General features: G+C 29.6%; 1 protein-coding gene across 1 annotated transcript; it reads right to left on the reverse strand.

Moving 5' to 3' along the window:
- Nucleotides 1-548: 548 nt before the first annotated feature.
- LOC122308137 (calmodulin calcium-dependent NAD kinase-like) lies at nt 549-4,935 on the reverse strand. The gene is made up of 9 exons (XM_043121322.1): nt 4,751-4,935; nt 4,460-4,639; nt 4,052-4,275; nt 3,906-3,967; nt 2,893-3,114; nt 1,957-2,089; nt 1,402-1,724; nt 1,146-1,290; nt 549-956 (listed from the first exon to the last, which is right to left on the reverse strand). The coding sequence occupies exons 1-9, from the start codon at nt 4,758-4,760 to the stop codon at nt 720-722; spliced, it is 1,536 nt and encodes a 511-aa protein (XP_042977256.1). The 5' UTR covers nt 4,761-4,935; the 3' UTR covers nt 549-719.
- Nucleotides 4,936-16,700: the final 11,765 nt, after the last annotated feature.

Below are 16,700 nucleotides of genomic sequence, written 5' to 3' on the forward strand. Positions count from 1 at the left end.
ACCCCACTATTTTTCAAAGCGATTGCGCGACGTTTGCAATTCCACGACTATATATAGTATTGTTCAATGCAAAATGACCTAGCATGCAAGGAGAAGTTGCTGCTGCAAATATATATATATATATATATAATCTGGATTTAAGTCAAACATGCAAGAAAATGAAATTTCAGACCTTGGAATGAAGGTAAAATAAAGAATGAAAAATCAAAACTTTAACTGCTAAGAATAAAAAGTTCTTCACAAAGCTGTTTGTAATTCACGAGGCAAGTCTTTAGCTACTATTATATTTCTCTATTTATTTTGTTCAGCATGTTCACCTTGGATCCAGGTGTTCCTTGTGCATTGTCATTATTTTTATTGCCAGTCCTACATTAATAAGATAGGTTTGATTTATGAGCTTAGAAAGCCATTACTATTTTGCCTTAATTTCTATGGCTATGGTTGTTTCTGGTTTCTTTTCCACAAATTTCAAATTTTAAACAGCTTTATATCCACTGCATTTGATAATCTAAGTCACCTGTATAATAAAAAAAGACGTTGCTAAATGATCAGTTTTCAGAATCTTAACACTGATCCTTGTCTTTAAATGGATTTCTATGTATAAGCTCATCAATTAAATACAATAAAGATTAATATTCTTTGCAAATATAGAAATTTGACACTTTTTTCCAGTCACTGTTCTTAAAGAAGTTTCAAACTGGCCCCGCACCCTTGATTTTTCATTTCATATTCTCAATTCTCTGAATGCAATACTTCAGTTCCTGTTGAACATTCAATCTTGAAGGTGACAATACTATGTCTTTCCAAATCGAACCAGCTTCGCAAGCTGGGTTAGGGTGCTTGTAAAGTTCATATATGGACTTCGCATTATCATTCAAAGCACATACCCTTTTTAAGCAATCAATTTCTTCTGGATCAACCAGCAACGTCCTGTCTCTGTCTTTCCACCCTATCAACTTCAGAGCAATAATAATATCAGCATAACATGTTGGATAATATTCAACACACTTGTTATAAAGACATTTTGCTAAATATATATATAACTCAACTGAGATTCGAGCCTTGGTTGATTTAAATGAAATTCTGCAAGTACAGAATTGAGGTTCTTGTTGCTACGGAAGATGTAAGAGGTATAATGGGTGTACCTTTGGCGGGCCTTCCAAAGCATTGGTGCAGTATAGCCTGGCACTATCAACCAGCTGGCAGTATGTTAGGAATGCATTTGCAAATCTCTTGTGGGATTTTAGTTGTGAATTTACTCTTACAGCTCTTCTACACATTATAGCCCTCCTATTTTGAAATCCCACTTTGATAGATCAGTCTCAACTCTCAAGAGAGAAAAACACTTTTACAGAAACTCAAATTCAATACTGTAAGACCACCAAAATGTATTCTAAATACCTTATGCCTCGTATAACAGCCAGATAAGCATCACATACAATTCCAAAAAGCTCAATCCTGTATGGTTTTCTCTTTTTGCCTCCAACTTTCTCTGGCTCTTCATCTTCAATTTGTTCCCAGTAGTTTTCTGTTACAGTTCCATCTACATTTACCCTATAACCAGCACCCATACGATAACGGCGACGATGGACATTTCTTGCCATTGTTATTGTCTGCACAACAAATGGATGCCAAGAGAGGGTGCCATCCATGATAACATCACGCCCTTCATTAAGTGCTGTCACTAGGAGGGATGATGCTGCATCAGTAGATGATTGGTGAACCTGTTTGAAACAATAATTGTCATGTCATCCTATGGAGCTCATGCTAGGATAGACAATGGTCGATGCTAGTGATGTAACGAGGAGCATTTTAAGTACTGTGTAATTAGGTTTGGTTTTACATCTGAAGTGTTGCTAAATGGTGCAGAGAGAAACAATAACAATAATAAAGTAGGTAGTTTGGGAGAGGGGAATTATTTTTTTAGGGGGGATTGGGGGGAAGAATCATATCTACCAGTTCAGCAGTTTGGAGCATGTCAACATGTCCATGACCTCTGGAACTAAGGGCCCTATAGATGACATCTGATTCTTTGAATGCGTCCGCCTCAATTATAACTGCATTCCCTGCTGCTCCTACCCAGAATGGCCTGTTCACATTTCATCCATCAACAATCAACATTAGCTCTTTGTTTCTTCTTTTATCGCTTCTATAATTCTAAATTATATCATTTTTAAGGTTACATAACAATATATAGATATAACAAATATTTTAAAAATCATATGTGATAGTTAATTTAACCTTTCCTATATATTCTATTACTTATCTTCAATACCGAATCATGGAAATGGCAGAACTTCTGAATTCTTGAATTTTATCCTATATATAGCCACTTTAAGCTATCTTTGAGTTTTAATGTTAATTTCACATTGGTGATCTTTTTTTAGTGATGTCGAAAACTTAGTTGCTTTAAGTTTTCCACGGATAGTTCAAAGAGTTGATACAAAGGGGAAAAAAATCCAACCTAATAATTGTGACATTGTTGCTTCATCAATATTGAAAAAGAAAATTTTATTCTTTGGTGTTGGAAAATTTCAGCTGTGAATTTGACCTTAAGAATGAAATACATTCAATAAGGCTTCACATTTGACTTTGCTAGCATACTCTAATCATGGGGTAAAAAAGCATCTATATATATGTACTATCTGGTTTGCTGACAAGCTCTTGCTTCTTTCCCCTTAAAGTTTTAACTTTGTTAATCAAAACTAAAACAGAAACAATCTTGGAGCTTGATAGAGAGAATTCTAAATCAGGTGTGACTTTTACAACACACACACACACACACACTCACATGTATATATGCATATCCACAAACACAATTATTTATTTCCAGAAGAACTTTCGACTGGTCTAATGATTAGGGTATGAAATATACAGTAATAATGTTCATACTCTTTGAGAATGTCTTGAAGCACAGTGCTCTTCCCAGCTCCCATCCCACCACCCATGAAGAGGAGGACTGGACTCCTATCGCTGTGTGCCACCGGAGCCATCACCTCAGTACATCGAGAGTCATCATTCATTATCATTCCCATTGCTTTCAGCTCCTCTACTAATGTGGTGAACACTCTAGCCACCTTCAGGTTCTTTGTTACCCTTTGAAATCTCTGTTCCCTAAATCAAGAAAAAAGGAAAAACAGGGAAATTTCAATCTTTTTTCCCGCATTAAATAATAGGGGTAATAATAAGTGATATAATGAGGGGAAAATGAAATAATGGTGGTTAAAAAGATGATGAATAACATTTTTCTTGATTAAATTTTCACATCATTTTGATTGCTTGGGGGGAAACATTGGTAGTTAGAGAATGACAACCAATTGATTTAAATAAGAATATAGTGCCATTTTGATGTGTTCTTTGATTGCTTTTCAATGATCATGATTGTGTATTACACAATTTCATCATGCATAGCAATATTTGTGTCCATAAAGGAAGGCCGAAGCTAAAAGAATGTTGGCATACATAAACCAAGACAGGAAAAGAAAGTGGTCTTTCATTATTGCATCAGTGTTAATATAAAATGAGGAAAATATATATCATTTCCAATTTGTGATATAAGCTTGAAATGTATGGTGATCAGGAACTTGTTTTGCCAAGTACATACACATTCAGTTAAAGCCAATTTATAGTAGGGGGGCTGTTGACTATTTTTGGGGAAAGTGGATGCTCATGTGACTTATTTTTATTTGGTTTCTTCTTTGTTAGAAATCTAGATTAATCACTTCGATTATTATCTTGTTTCAATACTAGGTACAATATTTGGTTCAGAAATTATGAGAATGGTATACTATTATAATCCCTATCATGTAAAATATGTTTCGATGTTCTAATATTCACATTTCATTCCAGCATTTGCTAGCACTTTCGATTATAAAAATAACAGGGATGATGTGAGTGATAGGCACCTCGTTGCTGCCATGAAAATGTGCTTCAGCTTCCTTTTAGGCTCAGGATCAGAACTCAACACCTGAAATTTTTCAGCATTGTAAGTAGAACACAACATTCTGTTTTCTTTTTAGATATCTATTCCAAGTCATTCGATCTCAAATACCTGACTAATCATAAGATCAGCATGGCTCCAATGGAATGCAAAGTAACTGAGAATGCATCTCTCAAACTCCTCCACAAGCTTCACAAAGAGTGAATCTGCATCAGGTTGGCTCGAAAAGAACGTATAAATATTGTCCTCGCATCCCTCGGATTTCCTAATGTACTCAGAAGCCAACTTGCATAGCTGTGGACACTCTCGTCTGTCCCTGAATCCCATTTGCCTAGCTGTAGATAAGGGAAGGAACACACATTACAACAAGGTCGAATTGGTTCAAGGACATGCCAATGTCTTAAAAAGGTTTGTTTTGTTGCTATCAAAAGTGTCACATTGGAAGCTGTGGTGGGTGTTAGATGCTCCACAATTTTTTGATATCTTTATGAAAAATCACTCAGATCACATGATGATTACCTACATAATGTGGAAACCTTTCTAGCTTTTGACCATGTCCTGATGAGTTTGATAATCTTAGGCATGGAACGATTTTCTGATCTCTTGGCTTCCGAAAACAATAATGCATGGCAGCAGCAACTATCAAACCAATCGAAGAGGCTACCAAGATCTGTGTGAAGGTGGTCTTGGTGTCATGATCTGAAGCAAAAAAATAAAAATAAAAAGGATTTAAGGAATGATATATCCCAAGAGATGATGCATTTGAAAAACAATAGTCGCTCATGACAAGATTTGCTCTTTGCAGCTTACCTTTCTGCATGTCTGTTTGAAATCCAGGAAAAAGAAAAGAGAAGATGAGGATTTATCCTTTAATTTAGGCTTGCAGTTAATTATTACACAGAGAAACAATCCTTTTCCATTGCTGTGACAACGTAAATGCATCATGCATGCAAATTAACTGAACTCAGGAATTTTGCAGCAGATTTTAAGATCAAGTGGTGACTCGTGAAAGTAGTGGGTCAACTTTTATATGCATGACATGTAGCCTGATTCTCCATGGCTCTCGCTAGTCTCTATTTATATTTGAAGAAGAATGCTAGAGCCACAAAGTGTTCCTACAAAAGTGACGTTACGATGCCAAGTCAGCTTCAAAATTCTATATATTAAAAAAAAAAAGTTATATTCTCCATTTTCATTTCAAAAGCAAATCTATTACAGATCTCTCTCTCCAAAATCTCCAAATAGAATGAGACCTGAATATTGTCATCAACTGCATTCATGTGATTAAAGTCAATGGTTGCCATAAATTAGCATTATTGACTGTTTGTAAATTAGGCGCGCATATGCAGTCTCTTGCCACTCTTTAAGAAACAAATGCAGTAGGGATGCCAAATCTGTTGTTGGATTTAGGGTTACATATTCATATTTGAGTCAAAATTCATTGTGGGTGGCTTAGACGTTTGTTCTCTGCCTCATTCATGTATTATTATCATACTAGTAAGGCCAATGCATGTGTGCTCAATTACAAAAATAGACAAATAAATTTCATACAAAACGAGAAATGAGAAAATAAGAAATAAAATTCATACAAAGTTAATTGAAAGAGATAATTTATTACTGGTTTATTTGGTGTCCTCGTAGGCATGTAGTTGATTGAAAGAGATAATATTTGTATTTTGGAGGCTTCAATGTTGGTTCATTATCTGTGATGTCTTCAATAATTATTCTAGAATTGAGTATCCATTGATATTGATATACTTCGACTCTGTACCTCGGATCTAATAACTTAACATACGAGTTGTTGATCTAATAAGATCAGTATATCGTGCTACAAGAAAAATCACTTTTACTGACAAAAGTTTTAATGGCAATATAAAAACCGTAGCTAAAGATTTATCTTTAATGAATCAAATTTTAAATTCATCGCTAATATTTATTTTAACAACTAAAATTGTTCCGTCATTTATATTGGTTATAAATACATAAACGGAAAAATTTCTCACCAAATGAGAAATTATTTGTGACGACAATTATAGAATTAGCTATGATTGTAATCATCACTAATAATCTTGTTGTAAAAGATTATGGCCAAAAAGTTGCATTTTCTCATAAATAATAAGTTTTAGTGAAACTGTAATTTTTTGTCAGTTATAGTCTAATAATTGAATTTTTCTGACCCAATTTATATTCACAAAAGGAAATGTTTTGGCGATAATATAAAACTTATAGTTAAAGATTTATCTTCAGTTAGAAAAACTTTAAATTCGTTGCTGATGTTACTTTTAACGACCAAAATTATACCGTCTTTTATATTGGCCACAAATATATAAGTAGGAAAATTTTCCACTAAATGAGAAAGTAATTGTGACGGCAATTATTGAATTACTAATGATTTCGTTTACAATCATGCTACAGTTGAGTATAGCCAATGAGTTGCATTTTGTCATAAATAGTTTTTTGTTTTAGATAAACATTATTTTGTCATAAATAATAAGTTTTAGTAAAGATATAATTTTTTGTTTGTTATAGTCTAATAATTGACTTTATGCAACCCAATTTATCTATACAAAAGATAATGTTTTAGCGATAATATAAACCTCGTAGCTAAATGTTTATCTCTAGTGAGAAAAATTTTAAACTCGTAACAAATATCACTTTTAACGACTAAAATTTTACTATTATTTATATTGATTGCAAATACATAAGCAAAAAAATTTCCCACCAAATGAGAAAGTAATTGAGACGACTATTATAGAACTAGCAACGACTATAATTATCGCTAATAATCTTATTGTAGTACAATATTACCAATGAGTTGCAATTTGTCATAAATAATAAGTTTTAGTGAAGTTATAATTTTTTGTCAATTATAGTCTAATAATTGAGTTTATGCAACCCAATTTATTTTTGCAAAAGGTAATGTTTTAGTAACGGTATAAAACTCATAGCTAAAGGTTTATTTTTCGTGGAAAAAACTTTAAATTTGTTGCTGATATCATTTTTAACGACCAAAGTTGTTTTGTCATTTATGTTTACCAAAATTGTACCATTATTTATATTGGTCACAAATACATAAGTGGAAAATTTTTCATCAAATAAGAAAAAAATTGCGATAACAATTATAAAACTAGCAACGACTATAATCATCACTAATAATCTTGCTGTAGTAAAGTATTGCCACGAGTTGCATTTTGTCATAAATAATAAGTTTTAGTAAAGTTATAATTTTTTGTCAATTATAATCTAATAATTGTCTTTTTGCCACTCAATTTATCTTCACAAAATGTAATGTTTTAGCAATGATATAAAACTCATAGCTAAAGATTCATCTTAAGTGAAAGAAACTTTAAATTCATTGTTGATATCACTTTTAACTACCAAAGTTGTACTATCATTTATATTCATTGCAAATACATAAACAAAAAAAATTTCCCACCAAATAAGAAAATAATTTAATTCTATCTTTGTCTCCAATAAATAAAAAAGTGAAAGTAAAAGAAACTGGATCTGCCACTTATATGGGATGTAAGGACAACTTATAAAAAATGTGTATATGGCCTTTATAAGGGGGATGCACCACACAATGTAATAACGACAAGGAAGAAAAACTACTATACTCATTGTACAGTGAAGAAGAATGGAGAGAAATTAGAGTTTCTCTTTTAGTTTTGCTACTATCTTTACATTCTAGAAACACTGTAAGTGTTATTTTTCCTTCAATTAATTATTTTAAATAATATTTTAATGTTTATTTATGTTCAGATTTTTTAATTTATTTTCGTGAACATGTCTATTTGAATATTTAATTGGGGTTGTAGATAAAACCTTATTATTATGAGATGTTATTTCTTCCCTAATTATTTGTGTTCAATGATTAATTGTTCTTGCTTTGTATCAATTAATAGAGATAGGATTATGGATATGGTTTCAATCATGAATTTTTCATAATCTTAATAAATTGAGAGTGATAATATTTGAATTGTGCATAATTTTACTACTTTAAATAAAGATTTATCATAATTAAGTAGTGTTAATCATTATATTTTTATTAGTTTTGAAATAATTATTTTTTTTCTCATTTAACTTTAAGTTTTATTTTAATGAAGTGATTGAAATGGAAAAGAATTGTAATGCTAATATTACTTTATAGTGTGCCGAATATATTAAGAATAAAAGTAGTAAAGAAATAAGAGAATCAATGCAAGCTTCCCATGTTGGCTATACACTAAATACACATGAAACAATGCAATGAAGAAAGTTAACGTGATAAGTCCAAACTTTCCTTTTTTAGGAAATGATAAGTGCAAACTTGAAGATAAAGAGAAGGCTAGAAGACTTAACAAATGGAAATTAATAATTATGAAAACAAAGGTGCAACAAATTAGGTAGCTTAAAATCAAGTGATCAAATCTAATATCACGAAAACTCAAGTACTTGAGGTATTTTCTATTTTAATTTTTCTGTGTAAAGAATAAAATAAATTATCATATTAAGTACTAGTACGTATAACTAGTTTAGAAATCATTTTGATAAAACTAGATATTTATCACCTCTTTTTTAGGCCTTCTTCACTCTTAATGTGTTTTTTTTTTTTTATTATTTTTGCAAAATAACAGAAGTGTTTATATATATTGTTAGAGACTTAGTTATAATTTTAGAAAAAGTTATTGTATGTATATATAGGTTAATTCTTGGGATTTGTGCTAATTAATTACAAATTGATCCATGTGGGATGTAATTAAGAAATCTAGAAAATTAATGATTTACAAAGTGATCACTTGTAACAAATGGGTCCAGCATATCATGTCCATTCATTGTTAAATCTTTTATATAAAGTGCTAGGTTTAGAAAGAAACTTTATAAAAGTAAATTAAAAAAATTAATGTAATTAGATATAATACATTATATTCATGCTATACTAAAAAAATTTGTAATCTAATATCACGAGGAAAATATGAGGGAGGTACATGCCTTTACTTGTGATATTCATGTTTAACATTTTACTCCATGTATTTTCATGATATTGAGATAGATTTAATTGTATAGAGCGAAATATTGATATTGGGCAAGGGATTGAATGCAGAGATTTATCCATTTTTCTTAAAATGTTTGACCATTGGAATTCTCAACACTTCATAGTTTAGATGAACGGTTTTTTGCAATGGCTTAATGGTATGTGTTGAATAATTGCACAGAAATTGAGTGCTATCTAAATTGAGTGCTATCTAAAGTTAGCTTACTTGGACATGCATTTGAGTTAGTAATTATGTCATGTATTGATATAAATCTTATATATAGTGAACATTATGATGAGATCAAAGCAAATTGCACAAATAATGTATATAGTAGACATGAAGCTGAATTTCCAAAGTAGTTCAAACAACTTGTATGTTTTTTAGCAACATGTCGATATTTCTAACGTGTTGAATACAATTCATAAAATATTATTTTGCTAATTGTCATGTTTTGCATTATTTTTAATAGATTAAACATCTGCTTAGCCAGAATGCACCTGAGGTATCTGATCAATTATATGCACTAACTTGTGGTTCTGATCCATAAGTTGCATTTTATAGTGGTTGTATCATGAATGGTGTTAGGGTTCACACTAAGGTATGTGAAAGAAATCTGTGCACATAGTGTAGTGGTGTGGTAGTTAAAGGGGAACACGAAGCAAATAATATTAACTTTTATAGAGTTTTTAATGATATTTTAGAGTTATATTACCTGGGCGGTCATCAAGTAGACTTTTTCAAATGTGATTGGTGGAATATTAAAAAACGAAGAATAAGAATACAAATGGACAATCATTTTACAAGTATAAATTAATATATCTCATATTTGGTATAAGGACGATCCTTTTGTTTTAGCATGCCAGGCATCATAAGTATTTTATCTCAATGATATTGAATTGGGAGATATTTGGAGAGTGATAGATAAAATTATCAATAGAAACATCTATGATGCACCCTTGATGGTAGAGGAAGAAGATGGAGAAGCGGCTGATACTGAAGCATATTAGGAAAATGAATCTTTTGGTTTTAATGCATCTATGGAACTTGATGAGGGGGATTTGACTCCATTGTTGGAAGATGATTTGACATTTGAATATGTTGCTGTGTTGCTTGCCAACAATATAGTTATTAATGAGTATCTTAGTGATGAGGACATGAATAGTAATATCGATGAGGAATGAGACTCTGATAATCATTTATATGTAGAGAAAGAACTCTTGATCACTCAGAGTAATATAGATACTAATAATAAACTGTAGCGAATATGTTTTATTGGATGTTAAGTGATGCAATAGATTTAGTTTTTTCTTTGCTTTTTTTTTATTCAATTACTGTATGGATTAGTCTATTAGAATATATGGTTTTTGCAAGGGCTTTGGTTTAGGGATTTATGTAACCCCGAAAAGCTATTCTCCCATTTGTGAAAACTATTCCTCTGCCATAAGAGAATGTTATCAATAAAATTGAGGGTACATTCTCTCTTCTTAAAAAAATAAAATTTAGTTTTATTGAGAATATTAATTGTGTGAGACATATTATTCTTTTAATCAATATATAAAACTGTAACTACACTAATTTTTAATTAGACACATATTATCTTTTTAATTAATATAAAAAATGGGTGTACACTTTTAAATTTTTAGACATATTATAATTTAATCATTTCTTAATCAATATAAAATATTGTATTTAGACTTCTAATTTTTAGAATGAAGTTGGAAAGTTTAATCTTTTTAATCAATATAAAAAGTATACATACATTTTTTTTATTGATTAAAATGATAATATATCTCTAACTTCATTCTAAAAGTTAAAAGTGTATGTAACAAAATGTATTTATATAATTTTAACTTTTTTTGTAACTTTAAATATGTCTCCTCATTTATTTTAAATATCATTATTTTTAATAATTTAGCTTCTCTCTCTCTCTCTCTCTCTCTCTCTCTCTCTCTCTCTCTTCTTTTTTATTTTATTTTATTTTCTATGTCTCAACTCAAGTTTGTATTTTTTCAATATATATTCATTTTATAAATATCCAATTCTTCTATATATATACACATATACATGATACACACTTAAATAAATATATATGTATTTCTTTTATTAGTTGTCAATTTATATATGCATATAAATATTTATATATAATATATAATTAATCTCGAATTGGTACACCGAAACGGTATATAAATATTTCGTTCCAGTACTTTCATCGAAACAGTCAAGGGAATGGTATACAAAACTTTATCCAAAAGTAATTGATTACTTGCTTGAATGATTGAGAACTTTAGTACCTAGATTTAGGAAAACATGGATTACATTTGAGGAAAAAAAAAAGGAGAAAATAATGACACGAGTTAATATGAAGGAAAAAGAATAGCACACGATTTGATCATATATTGAGTTAGCTGGAAAAAAGTGACACATCAAGAATCTCTTGATTTTCTCTATAGATAACAACCAACGAGACATTGAATTAAGGGGAAAATAGTATGTTACTCCTTAATTTTCTCACCAGGAAAGTGGGTTGACAACTTCACCCCAAACAAGAATTTACCAATGTCCATTCAGTTGATTCCTATTTTTTTCCTCCAAATCTCACATTTTTATTTCTTGCATTTATTACTTTTTTCCCACCAATTTCATAGTAATTTTTTTGTATGCATTTCTTAGATTTTTATTTTGTTTCTTCACTAAATCTCATTGCATTTTCTCTAGACATGCAATGTATTATCACATATATCAACGTCTTTATAAAATATTGTTTCTTGTCGTCTTGATCAATTGATCTTAGATTGAGTTAGTTAGGAAAAAAGTAGCATATCAAGAATCACTTGATTTTCTCTATATATAACAACCAACGATATATTGAATTAAGGATAAAATGACATGTTACTCCTTAATTTTCTTATCAGGAAAGTGGGTTGACAACTTCAACGTAATAAGGAATTTGACGATGTCCATTTGGATGGCCCCTGATTTTTTTCTCTCAAAATCTCACATTTTTATTCCTTACCTTTATTTCCTTTTTTGCAACCAAATTTCACAGTAGTTTTTTTTGTATACATTCATTAGATCTTTATTTTCTTTTTCCGCCAAATCTCATTGATTTTCTCTAGACATGCAATGTATCATCACATAGATCAACGTCTTTATAAAATAATATTGCTTGTAGTCTATGATCAAATAGATTGATCATAAATTGAGTTAGCCGGGAAAAAAGTGGCACATCAAGAATCCCTTGATTTTCTCTATAGATAACAACCAACGAGGCATTGAATTAATGCGAAAATGATACGTAATTCCTTAATTTTCCAAATCTCACGTTTTATTTATTTTTTCCCACCAAATTTCACAACAGTTTTTTTGTATGTATTCCTTTGATTTTTATTTTCTTTCTCTACCAAATCTCATTGAATTTTCTCTAGACATGCAATGTATCATCACATAGATCAACTTCATTATAAAAGATTGTTGCATGTAGTCGATTTCTCTGCACAACAGGACAGATGAAAAATAATGATGTAGGTTGAAATAATTAAATAGTAAAATTTGAATAATAAATATTTGCATCGCATCTTTTTACAATGAAACTTACCTATTTCTTGCATTTGCTAATAAAAAATAAATTTTTAATAAAGGAAATTTATACAAAACAATAAATATAATAAGTGTAATACATGAGGGTATATTAACATCAAATTTTGATGTTTTGTTAGTAAATTTTATGTTGTCCACTTTGGTGATTTGTCAAAAACTATCATCTTAATTTTTTAGTTTTTGTGGCTGGATTGATATCTTTGATTAATGTATAAATCTCTTGCATTTTGGAGTGATCTATTCACAAATGAGAAGAGAACATATTAATACATTTATTTCAAATGTTATGGTATTATTATAAGAAATGATACAACAGGCAAACAATAAGAATATTAAAAGAAAATCAGTTGTTTACACTAGAAAAGAATTTATTGAATTAAGTTACTTACGTACGTTTATAATGAGTTTGTTGATGTTAACAACTCCTATAGACAATGTTTTTTATGTAAATATTTTCATGATTAGCAGTTATTGTCTTATAAGAATTTTTATTGAAACAACATTTTTGACTCTTGATAATATGACATATAAGTATTGTCCATTACAAAATATTTATTGGGGTAAATATATTCTAACAAAATCTAAAGTTTGTCTCTATAATTTATTTATTGTCATTGTGAAGCTTAGTCTAATAGAAAATTGTGTTCTTTTAAATGGAAACCCGGCCCGTTACTTTCATTTGCATCTGACAAGATTAGAATTCTAGGTATAAAGGTCCTTTTGCTATTATGGTTACCAACTTTAATTTTTGTATTCATGAAATTATGATTAATTACAAATCAATCATGTGCCGTTGCATAAACATTCTGAATGATTTATATTAAGTAATATGATGAGACAATTTTTCTTAAATAATAATTCATGAGGTGAAAGTCTACTTGGTGTTAAATTATTTAAAAATCCTCTATAATGTCTTGTTCAGATATATCAACTGTTTCTTCAAAACTATAATATTATACAATTTCATTCGGGAATCTATGAATGAGCATGACATTGATTTCATTAACAAATTGATTTTTTGGTATTAATATAACTTGATTTGTCATTTGGATGAAATTTTCTGAATAATTATAAATATCTTTAAAAATAGTTTCTATTAAGTAATTTAAAGACTTAACATCATTGTTATAGGGAATAAGCATCTATTTGAGAATTTTGATATTTCATCAATAGTAATCCATGTCGTACAACTGCCAACTTGAATTAAATAATGTAAAAAGTAAGGATTTAATTTTGCTCTCATATTTTTTGTTAGTTTAATTTAATTTATTTGAAGTAAGCCATAAATGAAAAGAAGCTAAATTTACATCAATTTGTTCATGTTTTGTGCTTTTACGAATTATAAGTAAAACTTGACGAAAATTCCCTTAAAAGATAATAACTTTGCCACCAAATGATAATTTTGTATCATTTATATGTTGTAACATCTTATTTAATGCCTCTATAGATTATTTTTTTGGCATGGGTGTTTCATCCAATATAGTTAATTTCGCAACATGCAATAGTTTAGCAAGAGCTTATTGTTTGCTAACATTATACGTGCTATTTTTTTTTTCGATATCTAATAGAATTTTAATCAATATTGTATTTATTGATTGAAAATCATTAGACATATTTCCCTCAAATCGTTTCAAAGTTTTTTTTAGATTAGTAGGGTTATAATATACTATGATTGTTTCAAAAAGACACCTTAAGCTATTTGGTATTTGATACAAAGAAAATTCTTGTAAAAAACTTTCTACGCTACCATTTTTGTTCAATAAACTATGTAAGATAGCTACCTCACAATATGTTGATGCGATGACACTATTAACTGCTCTCAAATCTTCAAATGATATAGGTTCTCTGATGTGATTTAATAATATTCTCAAATAATATCTTTTACTTTCAAATGGATTTATAGTAATGATTCGGTCTATAACTTTTTTTTTTCTTAGAGTCCACATTTCATGTTGTTGGTTCGAAACAAAACTTTCAGGAAATTTTCTGTATAATAAATTTCGTGTATTTTGGTCAACTTGATTAGTTGAGAAAATTTCAATTAGCATTGATTTTGTTGAAAAATCCAAATTCAAAACATTGTTCAAGTTTTTCTGTGTACGAAAAAGCTAACAAATGGTGATCTTTAAGATGGAGATGCAAACTTTAGATTGATGGATACATTTCATTAAGTGTGAAACCATATATTTTCCACATGATTTCAGGTGGAGTAATCTATCTACCTAACTGAAATTGTTGGATTTCATCAATTTCTTAATTATCTCATTCGCTAATTAAATTAAAAGCAAAACGATTATGTCTTCTGTAAATATATTTGTAGAGATATTTAACCGCCTTAACTGTAGAACAAATTTCTATATTGATGTGGCAATTAAATTTAGAAATAAGATATGGATTATATGGTACATTCCAACGATTATCAAAATCTCTTCCTCTAACTTTTGTTACTTTATTATTAGGAAGTCTATAACATTGAAAATAATTACTACCATCAGTTGTATTAGATGTAAATTGTTTGGTCAATCACAATATTTATAAACGGTAACAATTACTACTATTGGACTCATTCAACCCATACTTACTGGACTAAAGAAAATAACTGACGACTTAAAAGCAATTAACTGACCCACTAACACATAACAAAACACGACCCACTGACCTACTAACATAATTCATGATCATCCCACATAACCAACGGACACAAGCCCACTAACATAAGACTCAAGCCGAAACTGACGTTTCTATAGAACAATAACAGTACTGTAAAAAATTCAATAAACACAGTCGGCATAAGGAAAAAGACAAATAAGAATTTGGTGACAAGAGAACGGACAAAACTGGAAATAAAATAGTAAATGGAAAATCACTATTCATCCGGTAGACACACTTACATAACTAAGGTTAGATATGAGAAATTGTTATATTGTATTATAATAGATAAAAGTTCCAAGTGGGTTTAAAACCCGGCTTAGTTTCTGAAAGTCTCTCTAGAAAAAGGAGTAAGTCCAAATAAACCCTACAATGGTAGTAGGCCTAAAACAGGCCGAAAAGCCCGGATTGGCCCCTAAATGCCCATCAGTTTTGTCCGAGAAATGGTCCAGTAAAAAGCCCAAAAAAGGGAGCCCATGGGAAAGTGATTTTCAAAAATCTTCGATTATTCTTTTTACTTTGCTAGTGCTCATATACATAATGCTTAATGGTTAAGGTATAATCTGAATTAATGAAATATGCAGAAATAAATTGAAGATCAGATGCCTTTTCGTTGGATCAATATATATATATATATATATATATATAAAATCAAGAATTCTCCGGAGAGCTCTATTAATATTGGTTGAGATTGTATATATCAATAGAATTTTGCTTACCCATCGATCGTTAAAAAAGAATATTGGTTGAAATAAATATATATATATATATATATATATATATATATATATATATATATATATATATATATATATAAGATCATTAGACATCAATGGCTGCAGTCTTATTATAACTTTGTCAAAGAAAAATAGTGTACAACTAGAAATAATCAGTACTTTTACACGTAGTGTATATCTCTTACTACATTTTAAAGCTTGGTTTCGAGATTTTTGTACCCTCAAGCTTTTTTTTTGTAATTACTGTTTTCTTTTTTCATAAGTGAGGATTATCAATAAAATTGAAAGTGCCATCGTTTTTTCTTAAAAAATAAAAGATTGCCCTTGTAGTACTATATGTAGTAATTACATTCATGTGCATGCAAAAAGTTAATTAATAAAGTAACATTATAACCATCTAAGAAAGATCAAAATCATATTAATTTAGACCTATACTTCAAAAGGATTATTAATTAGTCTTATAATCGAAACCTCTTGAAAGTATTTTGTAAGAATTTCTCATTTAAAAAAATGCGAGATCTTAGTCACCTTATTCCTATTGACACTACAAGAAATTTAACTTTTTTGAGATGAAATTTTTTGTCATAACAAATTGAGAATTTGTCATTAAAACTATTTGAGATGAAAGTTTTTTCATCCTCATTTCATTTCAAAAAACCCGTTCCAAAAAATATTTTGGGATGAAGTTTAAAATTTTGTCTCATCTCAAAATATTTTGTTACATATGTATAATTGTTATATACATGGTATATATGTAACAAT

Source organism: Carya illinoinensis, chromosome 4 (genome assembly GCF_018687715.1).
Source record: "Carya illinoinensis cultivar Pawnee chromosome 4, C.illinoinensisPawnee_v1, whole genome shotgun sequence".
Lineage (NCBI taxonomy): Eukaryota > Viridiplantae > Streptophyta > Magnoliopsida > Fagales > Juglandaceae > Carya > Carya illinoinensis.

Coding starts and splice junctions, on each gene's coding strand:
- LOC122308137 (XM_043121322.1), bottom strand. Junction 4,276..4,459: donor AAGGTTTCCACATTATGTAG/GTAATCATCATG, acceptor CCTTATCTACAG/CTAGGCAAATGGGATTCAGG. Junction 1,291..1,401: donor GCTGTTATACGAGGCATAAG/GTATTTAGAATA, acceptor ATTTCAAAATAG/GAGGGCTATAATGTGTAGAA.